General features: G+C 44.0%; 2 protein-coding genes across 2 annotated transcripts in view; one reads left to right on the top strand and one right to left on the bottom strand.

Annotated features, from left to right (window-relative positions):
- LOC115457560 (killer cell lectin-like receptor subfamily B member 1B allele B) overlaps positions 1-13,748 on the bottom strand; it is a 567,620-nt gene extending 553,872 nt beyond the window's left edge. Inside the window, exons 1-4 of the mRNA XM_030187016.1 lie at positions 13,603-13,748; positions 7,375-7,461; positions 6,853-6,924; positions 5,475-5,668 (exon numbers count right to left, since the gene is read on the bottom strand). Coding sequence (XP_030042876.1) covers positions 5,475-5,668; positions 6,853-6,924; positions 7,375-7,461; positions 13,603-13,687 — 438 coding nt within the window. The 5' untranslated portion in view covers positions 13,688-13,748. The remainder of the gene's footprint in view (positions 1-5,474; positions 5,669-6,852; positions 6,925-7,374; positions 7,462-13,602) is intronic.
- Positions 1-18,077, top strand: part of LOC115457558 (killer cell lectin-like receptor subfamily F member 1) — a 322,410-nt gene that overhangs the window by 284,463 nt on the left and 19,870 nt on the right. The gene's annotated exons all lie outside the window — the stretch shown is intronic.

Below are 18,077 nucleotides of genomic sequence, written 5' to 3'. Positions count from 1 at the left end.
TTATGTTTATCCCATGCATGTTTGAATTCCGTTACCGTTTTCATCTCCACCACCTCCCGCGGGAGGGCATTCCAAGTATCCACCACTCTCTCCATGAAAAAATACTTCCTGACATTTTTCTTGAGTCTGCCCCCCTTCAATCTCATTTCATGTCCTCTCGTTCTACCGCCTTCGTATCTCCGGAAAAGGTTCGTTTGCGGATTAATACCTTTCAAATATTTGAACGTCTGTATCTTATCACCCCTGTTTCTCCTTTCCTCCAGGGTATACATGTTCAGGTCAGCAAGTCTCTCCTCATATGTCTTGTTATGCAAATCTCATACCATTCTCGTAGCTTTTCTTTGCACCGCTTCAATTCTTTTTGCATCCTTAGCAAGATACGGCCTCCAAAACTGAACACAATACTCCAGGTGTGGCCTTCTCACAGGGTCGCCCAAATCGGCATAATCGAAAGCCGATTTGGGCGTCCCCAACTGCTTTCCGTCGCGGGGACAACCAGAGTTCATGGGGGCATCAGAAGCGTAGTGAAGGCGGGACTTGTGCGTGCCTAACACATGGGCGTCCTCGACCGATAATGGAAAAAAAAGGGCGTCCTTGGATGACTTTACCTGGTCCTGTTTTTCTTACGACCAAGGCACAAAAAGGTGTGCGAACTGACCAGATCACCACCGGAGAGAATCGGGGATGACCTCCCCTTACTCCCCTAGTGGTCACTATCCCCCTCCCACCCTCAAAAAATATCTTTAAAAGTATTTGTGCCAGCCTCAAATGTCATACCCAGCTCCATCACAGCAGTATGCAGGTCCCTGGAGCAGTTTTACTGGGTGCAGTGCACTTCAGGCAGGCGGACCCAGGCCCAACCCCCCCTACCTGTTGCACTTGTAGTGGTAGATGTGAGCCCTCCAAAACCCACCAGAAACCTACTGTACCCACATCTAGGTGCCCCCTTCACCTGTAAGGGCTATGGTAGTGGTGGGTAGTGGGTTTTGGGGGGCTCAGCACACAAGGTAAGGGAGCTATGTTCCTGGGAGCAATTTCTGAAGTCCACTACAGTGCCTCCTAGGGTGCCCCGGTTGGTGTCCTGGCATGTCAGGGGGACCAGTGCACTATGAATGCTGGCTCCTTCCATGACCAAAGGGCTTGCATTTGATTGTTTCTGAGATGGGCGTCCTTAGTTTCCATTATTGCCAAAAAACAGAAACGACCAAGTCTAGGGATGACCATCTCTAAGGACGACCTAAATGTCAAGATTTGGGCGTCCTTGACTGTATTATCAAAATGAAAGATGGGCGTCCATCTTGTTTCGATAATATGGGTTTCCCCGTCCATTCGCTGGGACATTTTGCGAGGACATCCTCAGCAAAACTTGGGCATCCCTTTCAATTATGCCCCTCTTGGTCTGTCCCAGTATAGCAACGGCGGATGTGGTTGGCGGTAGAACGAGAGGACATGAAATGAGATTGAAGGGGGGCAGATTCAAAAAAGATGTCAGGAAGTATTTTTTCACGGAGAGGGTGGTGGATGCTTGGAATGCCCTCCCGCGGGAGGTGGTGGAGATGAAAACGGTAACGGAATTCAAACATGCGTGGGATATGCATAAAGGAATCCTGTGCAGTAGGAATGGATCCTCAGAAGCTTAGCTGAAATTGGGTGGCGGAGCAGGTGGGGGAAGAGAGGTTGGTGGTTGGGAGGCGAGGATAGTGGAGGGCAGACTTATACGGTCTGTGCCGGAGCCAGTGATGGGAGGCGGGAAATACTGCTGGGCAGACTTGTACGGTCTGTGCCCTGAAAAAGGCAGGTACAAATCAAGGTAAGGTATACACATATGAATTTATCTTGTTGGGCAGACTGGATGGACCATGCAGGTCTTTTTCTGCCGTCATCTACTATGTTACTATGTTCACAAAAATGGTGATAGGGAAGAAGCTGGAAACTACAGGCCGGTAAGCCTTACTTCGGTTATTGGAAAAATAATGGAAACGATGCTGAAGGAAAGGATAGTAAATTTCCTGGAAGAAAATAAGTTGCAAGATCCCAGACAACATGGTTTTACCAAAGGGAAATCGTGCCAAACGAATCTCATTGAATTCTTTGACTGGGTGACCGGACAATTGAATCGTTGATGTGCTATGGACGTAATCTACTTAGATTTCAGCAAAGCTTTTGACAAGGTTCCCCACAGGAGGCTCTTAAATAAACTTGATGGGATGAAAATAGGACCCGATGTGGTAAACTGGATTAGGAACTGGTTGACAGACAGACGCCAGAGGGTGGCGGTAAATGGAATTCGCTCGGAGGAGGGAAAGGTGAGTAGTGGAGTGCCTCAGGGATCGGTGCTGGGGCCGATTCTGTTCAATATATTTGTGAGTGACATTGCCGAAGGGTTAGAAAGTAAAGTTTGCCTTTTTGCGGATGATACCAAAATTTGCAACAGAGTGGACACCTGGGAGGGAGTGGAAAACATGAAAAAGGACCTACGGAAGCTAGAAGAATGGTCTAAGGTTTGGCAATTAAAATTCAATGTGAAGAAATGCAAAGTGATGCACTTAGGGTGTAGAAATCCACGGGAGATGTATGTGTTAAGCGGGGAGAGTCTGATATGTACGGACGGGGAGAGGGATCTTGGGGTGATAGTAGCTGAGGATCTGAAGGTGACAAAACAGTGTGACAAGGCGGTGGCCCTAGCTGGAAGGTTGCTAGGATGTATAGAGAGAGGTGTGACCAGCAGAAGAAAAGAGGTTTTGATGCCCCTGTACAAGTTGTTGGTGAGGCCACACCTGGAGTATTGTGTTCAGTTTTGGAGGCCATATCTTGCGAAGGATGTAAAAAGAATTGAAGCGGTGCAAAGAAAAGCTACGAGAATGGTATGGGATTTGCGTTACAAGACATATGAGGAGAGACTTGCTGACCTGAACATGTATACCCTGGAGGAAAGGAGAAACAGGGGTGATATGATACAGACGTTCAAATATTTGAAAGGTATTAGTCCGCAAACGAACCTATTCCGGAGATGGGAAGGCGGTAGAACTAGAGGACATGAAATGAGATTGAAGGGGGGCAGACTCAAGAAAAATGTCAGGAAGTATTTTTTCACGGAGAGAGTGGTGGATGCTTGGAATGCCCTCCCGCGGGAGGTGGTGGAGATGAAAACGGTAATGGAATTCAAAAATGCGTGGGATAAACATAAAGGAATCCTGTTCAGAAGGAATGGATCCTCAGAAGCTTAGCGGAGATTGGGTGGCAGAGCCTGTGGTGGGAGGCGGGGCTAGTGCTGGGCAGACTTATACGGTCTGTGCCCTGAAGAGGACAGGTACAAATCAAAGTAGGGTATACACAAAAAGTAGCACATATGAGTTTAAATTGTTGGGCAGACTAGATGGACCATGTAGGACTTTTTCTGCTGTCATCTACTATGTTACTATGTTCTTATGTTCACAGAAAGAAGGAAAGTGGACAGACTGACAAGAGACACTGTCTCAGATGGGAGGATTTATGTGGGTTTCCTTCCAGAATTATGGGATGCGGAGCTGAAGACTTCTTATAATATTACTGTAATATGTACTGATGAGGGTTTTGTCTGCCTCTTGCCCGTTATTTTCTATAGTAGAAAGTTGTGAAAAAGTATTATACCTATGAAGTGAAATGAGCAAAATAGGAGAATGAGGAGTATGACCAGAAGAGGAAATGAAAGAAGAGATGGATGTGTGATATTGCTGTGGCCACATCTTTTGGTTTAGTGAAGCTCCTTAAGCCACCTTGTTGAAGAGAAACAGACGAAAGTGAGAAGGGCACAGCCTAATGAAAGCCGGGTTCAAATCTTGCTGAGACCCCTTGTGACTGTGGCTGAGACACGATCTCCCACTCATTCTACCTCCACATTAATTTAGGCAAAGCACCATGATAGGAAAGTGTAACAGGGAGGGATGGATTTGGGCTGCACTAGATTACAACTCAGTGTCTCTTACAGCTTTCCACTGATGAATGGGGAACCGTCCACCCAGGCCCAGGAGTTCCTTGGTGACAGGATATAAAGACCGATCCAGTGATGCCTGTTCTGTGTCTTATGTTGTATGAAATCCTGTGCAAACAGAGAGCAGATAATATCTGTATATTTCACAGCATCAAATCCCAAGCAAGAAAATGGAGAGAAGAAGAGATATTAAGGGCTAGATTCTACATATCATGTCTAAATTTGGTCACGGGCAGGTATGCTCCTAAATTACACAGGGTGTATTCTAGAACAACGGGCATAGTTTTTAAAAATTCACATAACCCGCTCATTCCACACTCCTTTTTCAACTAGGCACCTTAGAATTTCTGCACATTACAGAATACGCTTACACAGTTGTGCGCTTCATTCTAATTAATGCCAATTATTGTCACTAATTGTTCATTGGTAATTATTGGCGCTGATTGGCTTCTTAAGCTAATTAAGTTGTGTGCGCAAATCCAGAATATGACCGGATTTGCACGCGCAACTAAGACGCACCATATAGAATCCAGGGGTAAATAGACACCTGCACCCAGAAAACACGGTACTTCCAGCTGAAATAATATTAATATTTGGCGGACCCCAAACATCCTCAGTATCACTTATCTCATCTACATTCATCCTTAGGAGGTTCCAGTGGAAAGTGAGATCTCATTAGATATACATTAGATAATTCTTGAATCTCTATAATCTATTCCTGGGCTGATTCCCTCCACTGCTTTTCAGCCGTTTTCTTTATTTTTCTTGCATTTTCATCCCTCACTGCTTCTTCTATGTATCCTCTTCATTTCCTGATCCCCTGAAGTGCTGAGGACTCTCTGAATCCTTCACTGTGTTAACCCTGTGAGGCCCCCCCCCCCCCCCCCGCAGGGACAGAAAAAGTGCCTGCATATAATTATAAACTGCTTTGATTTTACCCCAGAAAGGCGGTATATCAAATCCCATTACATTTACCCCTTACCCTTACCTTAACCCCCCCCCCCCACCTCTTATAGCCAGTGGCGTAGTTATATGGGGCCACGGGGCCTGGGCCCCCTCAAATTTCCTCTGGTTCCCTGGTTTTGCTGTCAGGGGTCCCCAACTCCTGCCAGCTGAAGTGTTGTCCAGCCCCGGTCTCCGCACATTGCCTGCCCTTTGTCCCCCCTCACATCATGCACACTCCTTTTAGTGAAGTTCTGAATTTCACTAAAAGGAGTGTAAAGGATGTGAGGGGGAAGAGAGAGCAGGGCAGGCAATGCGTTGTAGCCGGAGACTGGTGCTGGAGAAGGTTTCAGCTGGCGGGATTTTGGGGACAGAGGATTTGTAGCAAATTGGCTGCAGGATTCAAGGAACAGGAACTGGAAGCCAACTGAGTCCCAGGCCTGGGCAGAGATACAGGAGGTGCAGAGGGAGGGATTAAAACTGTGGTTTTGTATAGCACAACTTACAAGGAACACAATAGTCTTTTCAGTGTAACGCTTTAGTTATAAATATATCAGCTCACCCTCTCCTCCTGGTCCCGTATCACTAGGAGATTAGAGCCCTTCTCTTCACAATCCTCACGGCTGCTGCTCCAATTCCTTTCCTCTTTAGAGAAGTAATAGCAGTTTCCCCTGTGCAAGAGCCAGTCTTGGGGGCAAGGCTTAGCCCCAGATCCTTCTCCAGTAGTGTAGGGAGATGAGGTCACTGTGAAGGTTTCGTAGCACATTTTTTAGTAAGTTTGGGATACAGACAAGGAAAATGGTGCCATTAAATATCAAGAAAGAAGAGACAGAGGAAACAGAAAGCCAGACTCTCTCATCAGGGAGGACGGATTGAAAGAGGTTCTCTTTCCTTTCTAACATAAATAACATGAATGGGGGAGGTAGGGTGGGGGAGAATGGAGGGGGCAATTGTATATGTGGGTCTGGCTCAGGAGGCTTTCACTAACTGCCTACTATAACTTTGCATTGCAGAGGGTCTTGAACACTGAGCCCCACACAGGCTAACATTAAATATAAATTTATCTTGCAACTGATAAATACAGGGAACAGGCACAGAAGATCCTCAGTGGTGAGAGAGTGAGGGGTAAAGCCTGGAACATAAGTAATGCCACACTGGGAAAAGACCAAGGGTCCATTGAGCCCAGCATCCTGTCCACGACAGCGGCCAATCCAGACCAAGGGCACCTGGCAAGCTTCCCAAACGTACAAACATTCTATACATGTTATTCCTGGAATTGTAGTTTTTTCCAAGTCCATTTAGTAGCGGTTTATGGACTTGTCCTTTAGGAAACAGTCTAACCCCTTTTTAAACTCTGCTAAGCTAACCGCCTTCACCATGTTCTCCGGCAACGAATTCCAGGGTTTAATTATGCGTTGGGTGAAGAAATATTTTGTCCGATTTGTCTTAAATTTACTACACTGTAGTTTCATCGCATGTCTCCCTAGTCCTAGTATTTTTGGAAAGCGTGAACAGACTCTTCACATCCAGACAGATGTGAAAGGTGGAGACAGAGAATGAGCATATAAGGAAGAAAAGGTTATGGAGAAGATGGAGATAAAGGATGGGCTAAATATGAAAGGGATCAGAAACAGGGAACAAAAATTAATGTGGAATGTAGAATGAAGGGGAAGAAAAGAACTGGGTATTAACCAAGAGGAAATAAGGGAAAGAGATTAAGGGATAGATTAAGTCAGGAAGAAAAGAGAGAGGAAAGGAGGATATCGAAAGAGGAAATGAAATAGGACATGAGGGAGGAGGAGAGAAAGAGGGAAAGAGGATGGTGAAGTACAATGGTAAAGAGACAAGGAGTGAGAAATGTGAAACGCTAGAAAGAAAGAGAAGGTGGTGGAAACAAGGTAGAGACAGGCTTGGAGATGAATTGTTCTGGTGAGTCCTACCTGATGGGACAGATGTATTCTGGTTACAGTTAGTGCGTTTTCTAGAGGCATCATCCTTCTTGTACAGGAAACCTATTAACACGATGATGAAGACCAGTAAAACAAAAATAAGCAGCAGCAAGGCTGAAGCTGGACCATCATCCTTGGCGTCCCTCAGATAGCTGGTTGTACTGTTCAGGAATAACAGGGATCCCTTCTCCCTTCCTCTGGGGGTTGTGATTTCTATTCCAGTTTAGTATACAAGGGTTCCCCCCCACCCCAAACCCCAGGCTCTGGAATCCTCTTTTACTCTCTGCAAATGGGAATTTCCCACCCAGTACCTTTTCTCCTTTTCTTAAGTTCCACTGTGGGGTTCTCACACTCCTCCGCTCAGAGTCCCATGCTAATGAGTTGATGATGCCTTGTGCCATCAAGGCAGAGGGGTAGGTAAAACCCTCTGTTTGCTCCCATGTATTTCACCAAGGGCATAAACTTAAAACTCAAGGAAGATTTCACAATATATATCAAGAATGCAGCGCTTACCAAAAACACTTACTGCAATCACAGCCAGGAGCAGAATAACGTTGAGGACCCCACTTATTCTGAAAGCTGAACGATACCACCGTGGCACTAATGGAAAGATGTAGAGAAAAGGGTTACAGAAAAAAAGGAACAGAGGTCACAAAACAGGATCTTATACGGAAAAGTGGAGCACATTGTGTTGGAAACTTTGGGAGACATTAAAATCTTCAGTGCAGTAGGTGAGGCTGGCCAGACGGGCAGAAGTGAATTGCAATAGACAATTACAGCAGTACAAATATTCAAACAGAAAGAGTGAAGCATATGAGCTATCAAACATTTCTCCACGGGGCCTTACTGTTCACTTGGTCCCTGCAAAATATGGGAGACTTCGCTACAGAGGCTTAGCAGTCCAGACGGTAGAGGAAGGAAAACATTTGTAGTTTTGGTTTAACGATTTGAATGTGCCAGCCTTGGGAATCTGAAATTATGCATTTCTGATATCTATGAATTTTGCACAGTACACGAGGAAATTAATTTGTTTCAATTTTGTGTTGCAGACAGAGTCCTGTTTCTTGAGGTTTCAAGTTAAGTTTTTATCTGCACAATTTTGATTGTGAGGGTTAGACTTAAAAGGGAGAAATTAGGTGGCAAAATGTTAAATTGAAATCAAGTGTTTAAATCATAAACATTGAGCCTACAAATAGGTGGGAAAATGTGGGATACAAATGTAACAAATAAATAAATACAGAATTTGTTCTAAAAAGTAAGATATAATTTTTACGTTAAAAAATGAACAGGACTCTGCAGGGCTTGTAACACTTTTATCAGAACAAAATATGAATTATCCCAAGATTGTATCTCAGGTTTTCAGCTACATTTTTTTTTCAAGGTGTGAATAAATGTGAATAATGGTTTATGCTTTGATGCAGTGTACTTGGACTGCATTTCATGTCAATTTATTAGGCTTATTCTGCAAATTGCTAAAACTGTACTGTTAATGCAGAAAGCATATATGCAATGCCACGGAGGAAGGAAACACGACCTTGCAGCGCTGTCAAACCTAGATGTGATTAAAACATTTAAAAACTAATCAATTTAAAAACTATTTCAAAGCTTGTTCAAATAAATATGCCTTTAACAAATTTACAAAAACATAAAATGTCTTGAGGAAAACACAAGAATTTGGCAAAGAATTCCAAAGAGATAGTACAATCGTCCTAGCTCTCATCTTAACCTTCTTCTCCTTATTCAAAGATGGAATGAGAAAATTATAACATAAGACAAATTATGAGAATAACTAATTTGGACAGAAACTTGGTGTCAATAATCCTGTACTGCAGAAAGTATGATCAAAGGTCTTCAAACTGAACAGAATTCAAGCAGCTGTATCAGGGGCCTAGCCAGCACTCCTAGGGGCACTGGGGAGCCAAACTAGAGTATACACACGGAGTAAGAATTCTGATGATCTGGGACGCTTTGGACTATTAAGTTAATAGCAAATAGGCTTAGGATGAATCTGAGGAAATATTCTTTCACAGAAAGGGTAGTGGATGCATGGAATGGCCTCCCGGTGGAGGTTCTGGAGACGAAGACTATGACAGAGTTTAAGAAGGTGTGGGACAGACAAGTGGGACCTCTTAGGAAAAGGAGGCGTTGAGAGTTACAGAGGATGGGCAGACTGGATGGGCCATTTGGCCCTTATCTGCTGTCATGTTTCTATGTTTCTATATATGGCACATAAATAATTGACGCTGAAAAAAACTCAGCACTATTCTATAAATCACACTCAAAATTAGGCTCAGTTTCTAGAATAGCCCTTATGCCCAGCAACCGTGACTACAAATGCTCACACCTAAATTAAGCGTAGATCCCACCTTATTCTACAATTACACGTGAAAATCCTGCCCATGACCCTCCCATTTCATACGCCCCATTTTTTGACTCAGGTGTAAAATTTAGGCATGGATCCTGTGCCTACATTACATGCGTACATTTCAATTCATTCTAATTAGTGCAAATAACAGCTTGTTAAGAAGCCAATCAGTGCTAATTAGTTCGTTATTCAATTAAATTGTGCACCCAAATGTCCCACATACAATATTTAGTGCTTTTTATAGAATTCGTGGGGGTTTACTTGAAATAACTCTCTCATTCCTTCAGCATCTACGCTCAGAACCAGCTATTCTTTTCACAATAAATGCCAAGTTGGATCAACAGTACTGCGTTGCATCAGGGCTCAAACGACGCAAAACAGATCCACCGACTCAAGATAAAATGACATCTAAGGACAATGAAACCCTCCAGACACTGACAAGCCCTCTTAGAAAGCGACGGTAATTGTACACCGCTGTGATCCACAAGTTTTTAATGGCAGTATATCAAATTTTAATATTTATAACTACATAGCTATAACCTGCCTTTAGATTATGTCTTGGAAAGAAATTCATTATCAGTGGGGTAAGTTGTTCTCCTAGGATCTAGCAATTTTGTTGCAGAAATTATGTTGTGACGTTATTTGGCCCCTCATGACATATGAATGGCTACATGATCTGAAATTGCTATTGGGTACATTTTGTAGGGAATAGGTCAGTTCTTGAATATTTGACTTGTGATTTTTCAGAGTTGTTGTGTTTGATATCTAAATAGAGATTTAAGAATGTTTCTATTCTAGTACATCCAAATTTCAACTCCCGCATACAATCATTCACTAAACAATTTTTAGAAAATAATCTCCATGAAAACATAGATATTCTACTTTGGGAGACTTATAAAGGCATCCTTGAGAGCAGAAATAATAAGCGTTGTATCTTTTTTTTTGTTTTGTTACATTTGTACCCCGCGCTTTCCCACTCATGGCAGGCTCAATGTGGCTTACATGGGGCAATGGAGGGTTAAGTGACTTGCCCAGAGTCACAAGGAGCTGCCTGTGCCTGAAGTGGGAATCAAACTCAGTTCCTCAGGACCAAAGTCCACCACCCTAACCACTAGGCCACTCCTCCACTGTTGCTACTATTTGAGATTCTACATGGAATGTTGCTATTCCACTAGCAACATTCCATGTAGAAGTCGGCCCTTGCAGATCACCAATGTGGCCGCGCAGGCTTCTGCTTCTGTGAGTCTGACGTCCTGCACGTACGTGCAGGACGTCAGACTCACAGAAACAGAAGCCTGCGCAGCCTTCTACATGGAATGTTGCTAGTGGAATAGCAACATTCCATATAGAATCTCCAATAGTATGTATTTTATTTTTGTTACATTTGTACCCTGCGCTTTCCCACTCATGGCAGGCTCAATGCGGCTTACATGGGGCAATGGAGGGTCAAGTGACTTGCCCAGAGTCACAAGGAGCTGCCTGTGCCTGAAGTGGGAATCGAACTCAGTTCTTCAGTTCCCCAGGACCAAAGTCCACCACCCTAACCACTAGGCCACTCCTCCACCGTTGCTACTATTTGAGATTCTACATGGAATGTTGCTATTCCACTAGAAGTCGGCCCTTGCAGATCACCAATGTGGCCGCGCAGGCTTCTGCTTCTGTGAGTCTGACGTCCTGCACGTACGTGCAGGACGTCAGACTCACAGAAACAGAAGCCTGCGCAGCCTTCTACATGGAATGTTGCTAGTGGAATAGCAACATTCCATGTAGAATCTCCAATAGTATCTATTTTATTTTTGTTACATTTGTACCCTGCGCTTTCCCACTCATGGCAGGCTCAATGCGGCTTACATGGGGCAATGGAGGGTTAAGTGACTTGCCCAGAGTCACAAGGAGCTGCCTGTGCCTGAAGTGGGAATCAAACTCAGTTCCTCAGGACCAAAGTCCACCACCCTAACCACTAGGCCACTCCTCCACTGTTGCTACTATTTGAGATTCTACATGGAATGTTGCTAGTGGAATAGCAACATTCTATGTAGAAGTCGGCCCTTGCAGATCACCAATGTGGCCGCGCAGGCTTCTGTTTCTGTGAGTCTGACGTCCTGCACTATTCAGCAGAATTCTTTAGGACTCCTCACCAATTAAAAAGGGCTTTTAGTAACCTTTTCACTGACCTATTCAGTTCAGAATGCTCTAATATACAACTGGAAGCTGAGATTTTTTAAAATAGCTTAGCCCAACTAAAACTCTATAAAGATGCTAAAAAATTAATTAGTGCACCTATCATCACCAAGACAGAAATTCAAATAATAATCAAAACCATCCAACTCAACAAATCTAGTCCTGATGGCTTTACTACTGAGTTTTACAAACATTTTAGCAAATTAGTGCCTCCCTTTACTTACCAAATCATACTAATCCCCAAAGCAGGGATGGATCCCGCTAAGGTCCAAAGTTACAGATCCATTTCTCTATTATTTATTGATTGCCACTCATATCCCACATTATCCCATGCAAGCACAAGTTCAATGTGCCTTAGCAAAATTTTAGATTTTCTGATCCATGTCAATTAAGTAGGATTCATGGTGAACAGATTTATTGGTGATAACCTCAAACTTCTGAACGTATTGAACGGCAATATTTATATAAAATAATAGATTGGAATTCTGACCCATTTCAAACCAAACAGTGGTTAGGAATTCTTTATTACCAACCTACATCCCAAATATTACTCAATAATAAATTATCAGACACAGTTCATCTCAGTAGAGGTATTAGACAAGGCTGACCCTCTTTCCCCATTATATTTAACTTTGCTTTTAAATGTAATCCAACAAAATCCAAATATTAATGCAATTAAATTTCTGATGACCCTTCTAGTTCTTTCTTCACCTAAGTCCTCTATCCAAGAATTGATGTCGGTAGCAAATAACGTTTCCAAATTCTAAGGCTATAAGATAAAGTGGGAAAAATCTAAGGCCATCTCATTTAGATCTTGGCTCAGTTAACCTTAGCTGGTGTCCTCTATACATTATAAATATTTGAGAGTAATGCTATTGATATCAATATGAAAAAAACTACACTTTAATAGAAGGAGCTATTCAACAGTGGTCACTGCTTTTATGTTTCTTGGTGGGGCAGAGTAGAAATTATAAAAACAATATTATCATTCCAAGGGGGTTATTTACTAAAGCTTAGCTTGAGTTATTTGCAGCAGGGTCCATAGGAATAAAATGGACCCTGCTGCAGACAACTCGAGCTAAGCTTTAGTAAACAGGGGGGCAAATCAGTTATATTCTAATGACAATGCTTGGATTTTGTCCTACAAAACGTTTTTTTTATAATGAACAAATCGATAGCAAACGATCCAAATTTATATGGAAAAACATGGGTCCAAGAATAGCACTGAAAACCCTTAAAGCATGTAGAAAAGATGGAGGGGTTGGATTTCCAGATTTTCTCAATTTTCACATAATTGAGCAGTTAAGATTTAATGCTAAAAAAAAAAATGCAGGGTCATGCATTTGGCCTGCAAAACCCTAAGCGAACAGTACAGTTTAGGGGGTGAACTTTTGTGCATGAAAGAGGAGCGGGACTTGGGTGTGATTGTATGTGATGATCTTAAGGTGGCCAAACAGGTAGAAAAGGCAATGGCGAAAGCTAGAAGGATGCTCGGGTGCATAGGGAGAGGACTGGCCAGTAGGAAAAAGGAGGTGGTGATGCCCCTGTATAAGACTCTGGTGAGACCTCATTTAGAATATTGTGGGAAAATTCTGGAGACCGCACCTTCAAAAAGGATGGAGTCAGTCCAGAGGGCATCTACTAAAATGGTCAGTGGTCTCTGTCATAAAGCGTATGGTAAATGGCTAGATGCGACGTTAACACCGCAGTTAACAGTATTCTGTAAGCTGCTCGTTTAAATGTCAGCCCCATTGTGTACCTATGCTTTGCCCGCGCGAATGTCCCCATGTCAATTACATACCATGCAAGTTCAACACATAGTTATTTAATAAGGTTTAGGCACAATTCTAGCATTTATGTGCGTAAGTATGCAATTACTCGTGTGGATGGCACAGAAATTTAAACAACCTGTTATAGAATGAGGGGGGGGGGGTCATTTTTTTTTGATGAAAACAAATGTGTGAAACTCATTGAACCCCCCACCCTCCAAAATCTGGAAAAATTAGGAAGATCTAAGAATGATCCACATCTTTTGCCCACACATATCTCCAATAGGTACAACACAGTAAAAGCCCTTTGGTACATCTCACCCTGAATTCAAAGCCCTGAATATTCCCATGATATAAGAGGAGAGAAATGTTGTTAATTAGAATCAAGAAGAGTTCAGTATAAAGAAAGTTCAGGAAGCCACTTACATTGCCCCCTTGCATGGTGTGGAGGGTGGGAGGAGGATGATGAGCCAGGGAGCTTTAGATCAGCGTAAAGCACCTCTCCTGTCATCTCCCCTGCTTGGATACCACAAGTGACCGCTTCGCTTCAGTGCCAGGAGGGAGAGACTCTGTCCCTGATACATAAACAGAGTCAGGCTGGCTCATGTTCCCCCAGAGAAGGAAGTCTGTGACGTCAGATGTGCTAAATCTGTCTCAGCGCACTTCTTCCTTCAGACCCCACCAATCCAAGGCACGACTAGATTGATGGGTCTGAAGGAAGTGCGTTTTAAAAAGCTCTTTACAAAGCTCATTACTTATGTATACATTGAATACAGTAATAAAGAATAAATATCACTTTATTGCATAACTGAAATTCTATTCTGAATTTACTTCTCAAGAAAGATATCAAATCTCGTAACATGCAAAAATCAAATAGCTATAAGGGGCTAATGATCTGAGCCAGACTTCAGTTCACAACTTAAAGGTGTCAAACTCTGGGGCTCATTTTCAAAGCAGTTAGACGTACAAACTTCCATAGGTTACTATGAGGGGCATTTTCGATATGACACCTAAGTCCAACTTTGGACCTTTTGCTCAAAATGTCCAAAATTCAAGTGGGTAATATAGCCATTTTCAAAACAGCATTTTTGAAAGGAAAACAAAAGATAGACATTTTTTCTATTTATCTAGATGTTTTTGTGCTCTGTGCATTTATCTTTTTGGTCCATTAAGAAAAATTCAAGCTATTGGGATGTAGGAGGACTCAGTTTTCCTAGTACACTGGCCACACAGACATCCCTGGATGCCCCTAGGGGGCGCTGCAGTGGACGTCACATAAAAGGTCCCAGGTACAAATCTCACCGTTACCCCCTTATATTGTACAGTGAGCCCTCCAGAACCCACCAAATACCTACTGTACCCAGCTACAATAGTTCTTATGCCTGCAGGTGTCACCTATATGCTGCCTGGATGTCTCAACGCCACCTGAAATTAAATATGACCAAAACCGAGCTTCTCATTTTCCCCCCCAAACCCACCTCCCCGCTCCCCCCCGTTTTCTATTTCTGTTGATGGCTCTCTCATTCTCCCTGTCTCCTCAGCTCGAAACCTTGGGGTCATCTTTGACTCTTCTCTCTCCTTCTCTGCTCATATCCAGCAGATTGCCAAGACCTGTCGTTTCTTTCTTTACAACGTCCGTAAAATCCGCCCCTTTCTTTCCGAGCACTCTACCAAAACCCTCATCCACACCCTTGTCACCTCTCGTTTAGACTACTGCAATCTGCTTCTTGCTGGCCTCCCACTTAGTCACCTCTCCCCTCTCCAGTCGGTTCAAAACTCTGCTGCCCGTCTCATCTTCCGCCAGGGTCGCTTTACTCATACTACCCCTCTCCTCAAGACCCTTCACTGGCTCCCTATCCGTTTTCGCATCCTGTTCAAACTTCTTCTACTAACCTATAAATGTATTCACTCTGCTGCTCCCCAGTATCTCTCCACACTCGTCCTTCCCTACACCCCTTCCCGTGCACTCCGCTCCATGGATAAATCCTTCTTATCTGTTTCCTTCTCCACCACTGCCAACTCCAGACTTCGCGCCTTCTGTCTCGCTGCACCCTACGCCTGGAATAAACTTCCTGAGCCCCTACGTCTTTCCCCATCCTTGGCCACCTTTAAATCTAGACTGAAAGCCCACCTCTTTAACATTGCTTTTGACTCGTAACCACTTGTAACCACTCGCCTCCACCTACCCTCCTCTCTTCCTTCCCGTTCACATTAATTGATTTGATTTGCTTACTTTATTTATTTTTTGTCTATTAGATTGTAAGCTCTTTGAGCAGGGACTGTCTTTCTTCTATGTTTGTGCAGCGCTGCGTATGCCTTGTAGCGCTATAGAAATGCTAAATAGTAGTAGTAGTAGTAGTAGTAGGGTGCAGTAGGTTTTGCTGGGTTTTGGAGGACTGACACTTTTCACCACCAGTGTAATAGTTAGGATGGATTATTACTACTATTTAACATTTATAGAGCGCTACTAGGGTTACGCAGCGCTGTACAATAAACAAAGAATGACAGTCCCTTGCTCAAAGGAGCTTACAATCTAGAAGACAAGATGGACAAGGAGAGCAGACAATCAACAGTTGGAACAGTCAAGGTTACTAGGTACAATGTTAGGTTCCAAAAGCGACATTGAAGAGGTGAGTTTTGAATAGAGATTTGAAGATGGACGGTGAGGGCGCTTGGCTTATGGGCTCGGGGAGTCTATTCCAGGCATAGGGTGAGGTGAGGCAGAAAGGGCAGAGCCTGGAATTGGCGGTGGTGGAGAAGGGTACCGAGAGGAGGGATTTGCCTTGTGATCGGAGGTTACGGGTAGGGGCGTACGGGGAGATGAGGGTGGAGAGGTAGTGAGGGGCTGTAGATTGAGAGCATTTGTAGGTTAGTAGGAGGAGCTTGAATTGTATGCGGTGTCTGATCGGAAGCCAGTGAAGAGACTTGAGGAGGGGGGTGATGTGCGCATATCGGTTTTGGCGGAAGATAAGATGCGCAGCCGAGTTCTGGGCCTGGGCCTGGGCCTGGATCCCCTTCTCCACAATGCAGTTACCCACTAGGCTACTCCAGGGACTGGTAGAACATCTGAGGCTGTCATACAGGCTGGAATGTATTGTTTCATTCACACCTTTGGGGGGGGGGGGGATTGGCGGGGTCAGTGACCACTGGAGGAGCAAGGGAGTGTCATTCCTTTATTTCTCCAGTGGTTATCTGGCCATTTAGGGTACTTTTTTGTGGCTTATTCATTTCTGAAAATAGGTCTAGTTCAAAATGTCTCCATTTGAGTCCTGGATGTTTTTGCTTTGTTCCATTATGGCTGAAAAACATCCAGGTCCTAGGAACGCCCAGACCCCGCCCTTAACATGTCCCTGACACACACCCTTGAGATTTGGATGCACTGCAGGCAAACAGCATAGAAAAACATCTGTAAAATTGGTTTTGAAAATACTGATTTGGACGTTTAGATGTCCACTTTTAGATGTTTTTTCTCTTTTGAAAATGAGCCCTTATTTAACTTTCAGGCTTATTTTCGAAAGTGATCACCAGTCTTTTCCCGACATAAATCGGGAGATGGCCAGTGATCTCTCAAAAGCGGCGAAATCGGTATAATCGAAAGCGGCTTTTTTGACAGCATCGCCGCTTTCCCGTCGCCTCACCGGTGAAAGTTCAAGGGGGCGTGTCGGCTGCTTAGCGAAGGCGGGACATGGATGAACATGGGTGTGGCTACCAGATGGCCGGCTTTCGCGGATAATGGAAAAAAAAAAGCGGCGTTAAGCAGTATTTCGCCGGGTTTACTTGGTCCTTTTATTTTCACAACCAAGCCTCAAAAAAGGTGCCCTAATTCACCAGATGATCACTGGAGGGAATGGGGGATGACCTCCCCATACTCCCCCAGTGGTCACCAACCCCCTCCCACACTAAAAAAATAAAAATAAAGCACTTTTTTGCCAGCCTCTATGCCAGCCTCAAATGTGATAGTCAGCTCCCTGACAGTATGCAAGACCCTGGAGCAGTTTTTAATGGGTGCAGTGCACTTCAGGCAGGCAGACCCAGGTCCACCCCCCCCCCCCTACCTGTTACACTTGTGGTGCTAAGTGTTGAGCCCTCCAACCCCCCCCCCCAAAACCCACTGTACCCACATGTAAGTGCTCCCATTCACCCACAAGGGCTATGGTAATGGTGTAGAGTTGTGGGGAGTGGGTTTGGGGGGCTCAGCACCCAAGGGAAGGGAGCTATGCACCCGGGAGGTTTTTTTTGTATTTTTTAAAATTTTTAGAAGTGTCCCCTAGGGTGCCCGGTTGGTGTCCTGGCATGTCAGGAGGACCAGTACACTACAAATGCTGGCTCCTGCCACGACCAAATGCCTTGGATTTCGCCGGGTTTGAGATGGCCAGCATTTTTCCCCATTATCGTTGAAAAACAAAACCGGCGATCTCAAACCCGGTGAACTGTGGCATTTGGCCGGGCTAAACCGTATTATCGGAAAAAAAGATGGCCGGCCATCTTTTTCGATAATACGGTTCCGGCCAGCTGTTGTGCCGCCGCCAAAATAGATCACCGACAAACTATTTCGCCGGTGACATTCGATTATGCCCCTCTTTTTAAGTCTAAGTGTTTTGAAAATACACCTCCGCTTATCCCTGTACCTATTCCCTTGAGCCCTCCAGTCCTAGAAGTGACAGGCTGTGTATCCCTGTGTCTGAGCTGTTTAGCCCTAGAAGCTTCAGGGTTGGTAGGTAATATTCAGATGGATTTCACTGTAATAACTCTATGAAAGAAATAGTGGTACAAGTTTCTTTTACCTCACTATCTCTTTAAATCTTTGTTTTCTCAGTGTAGCAATTCACAGCTCTGACCACATCCCCCTTTCTTAAAATATAGCTGATATCATTTTCCACTGGGCAGAACTTGTGTAATGT

Source organism: Microcaecilia unicolor, chromosome 14 (genome assembly GCF_901765095.1).
Source record: "Microcaecilia unicolor chromosome 14, aMicUni1.1, whole genome shotgun sequence".
NCBI classification, from domain to species: Eukaryota; Metazoa; Chordata; class Amphibia; order Gymnophiona; family Siphonopidae; genus Microcaecilia; species Microcaecilia unicolor.
Note: the sequence above shows the minus strand (reverse complement) of the source record. Positions and strands in the feature narration are given on the sequence as shown.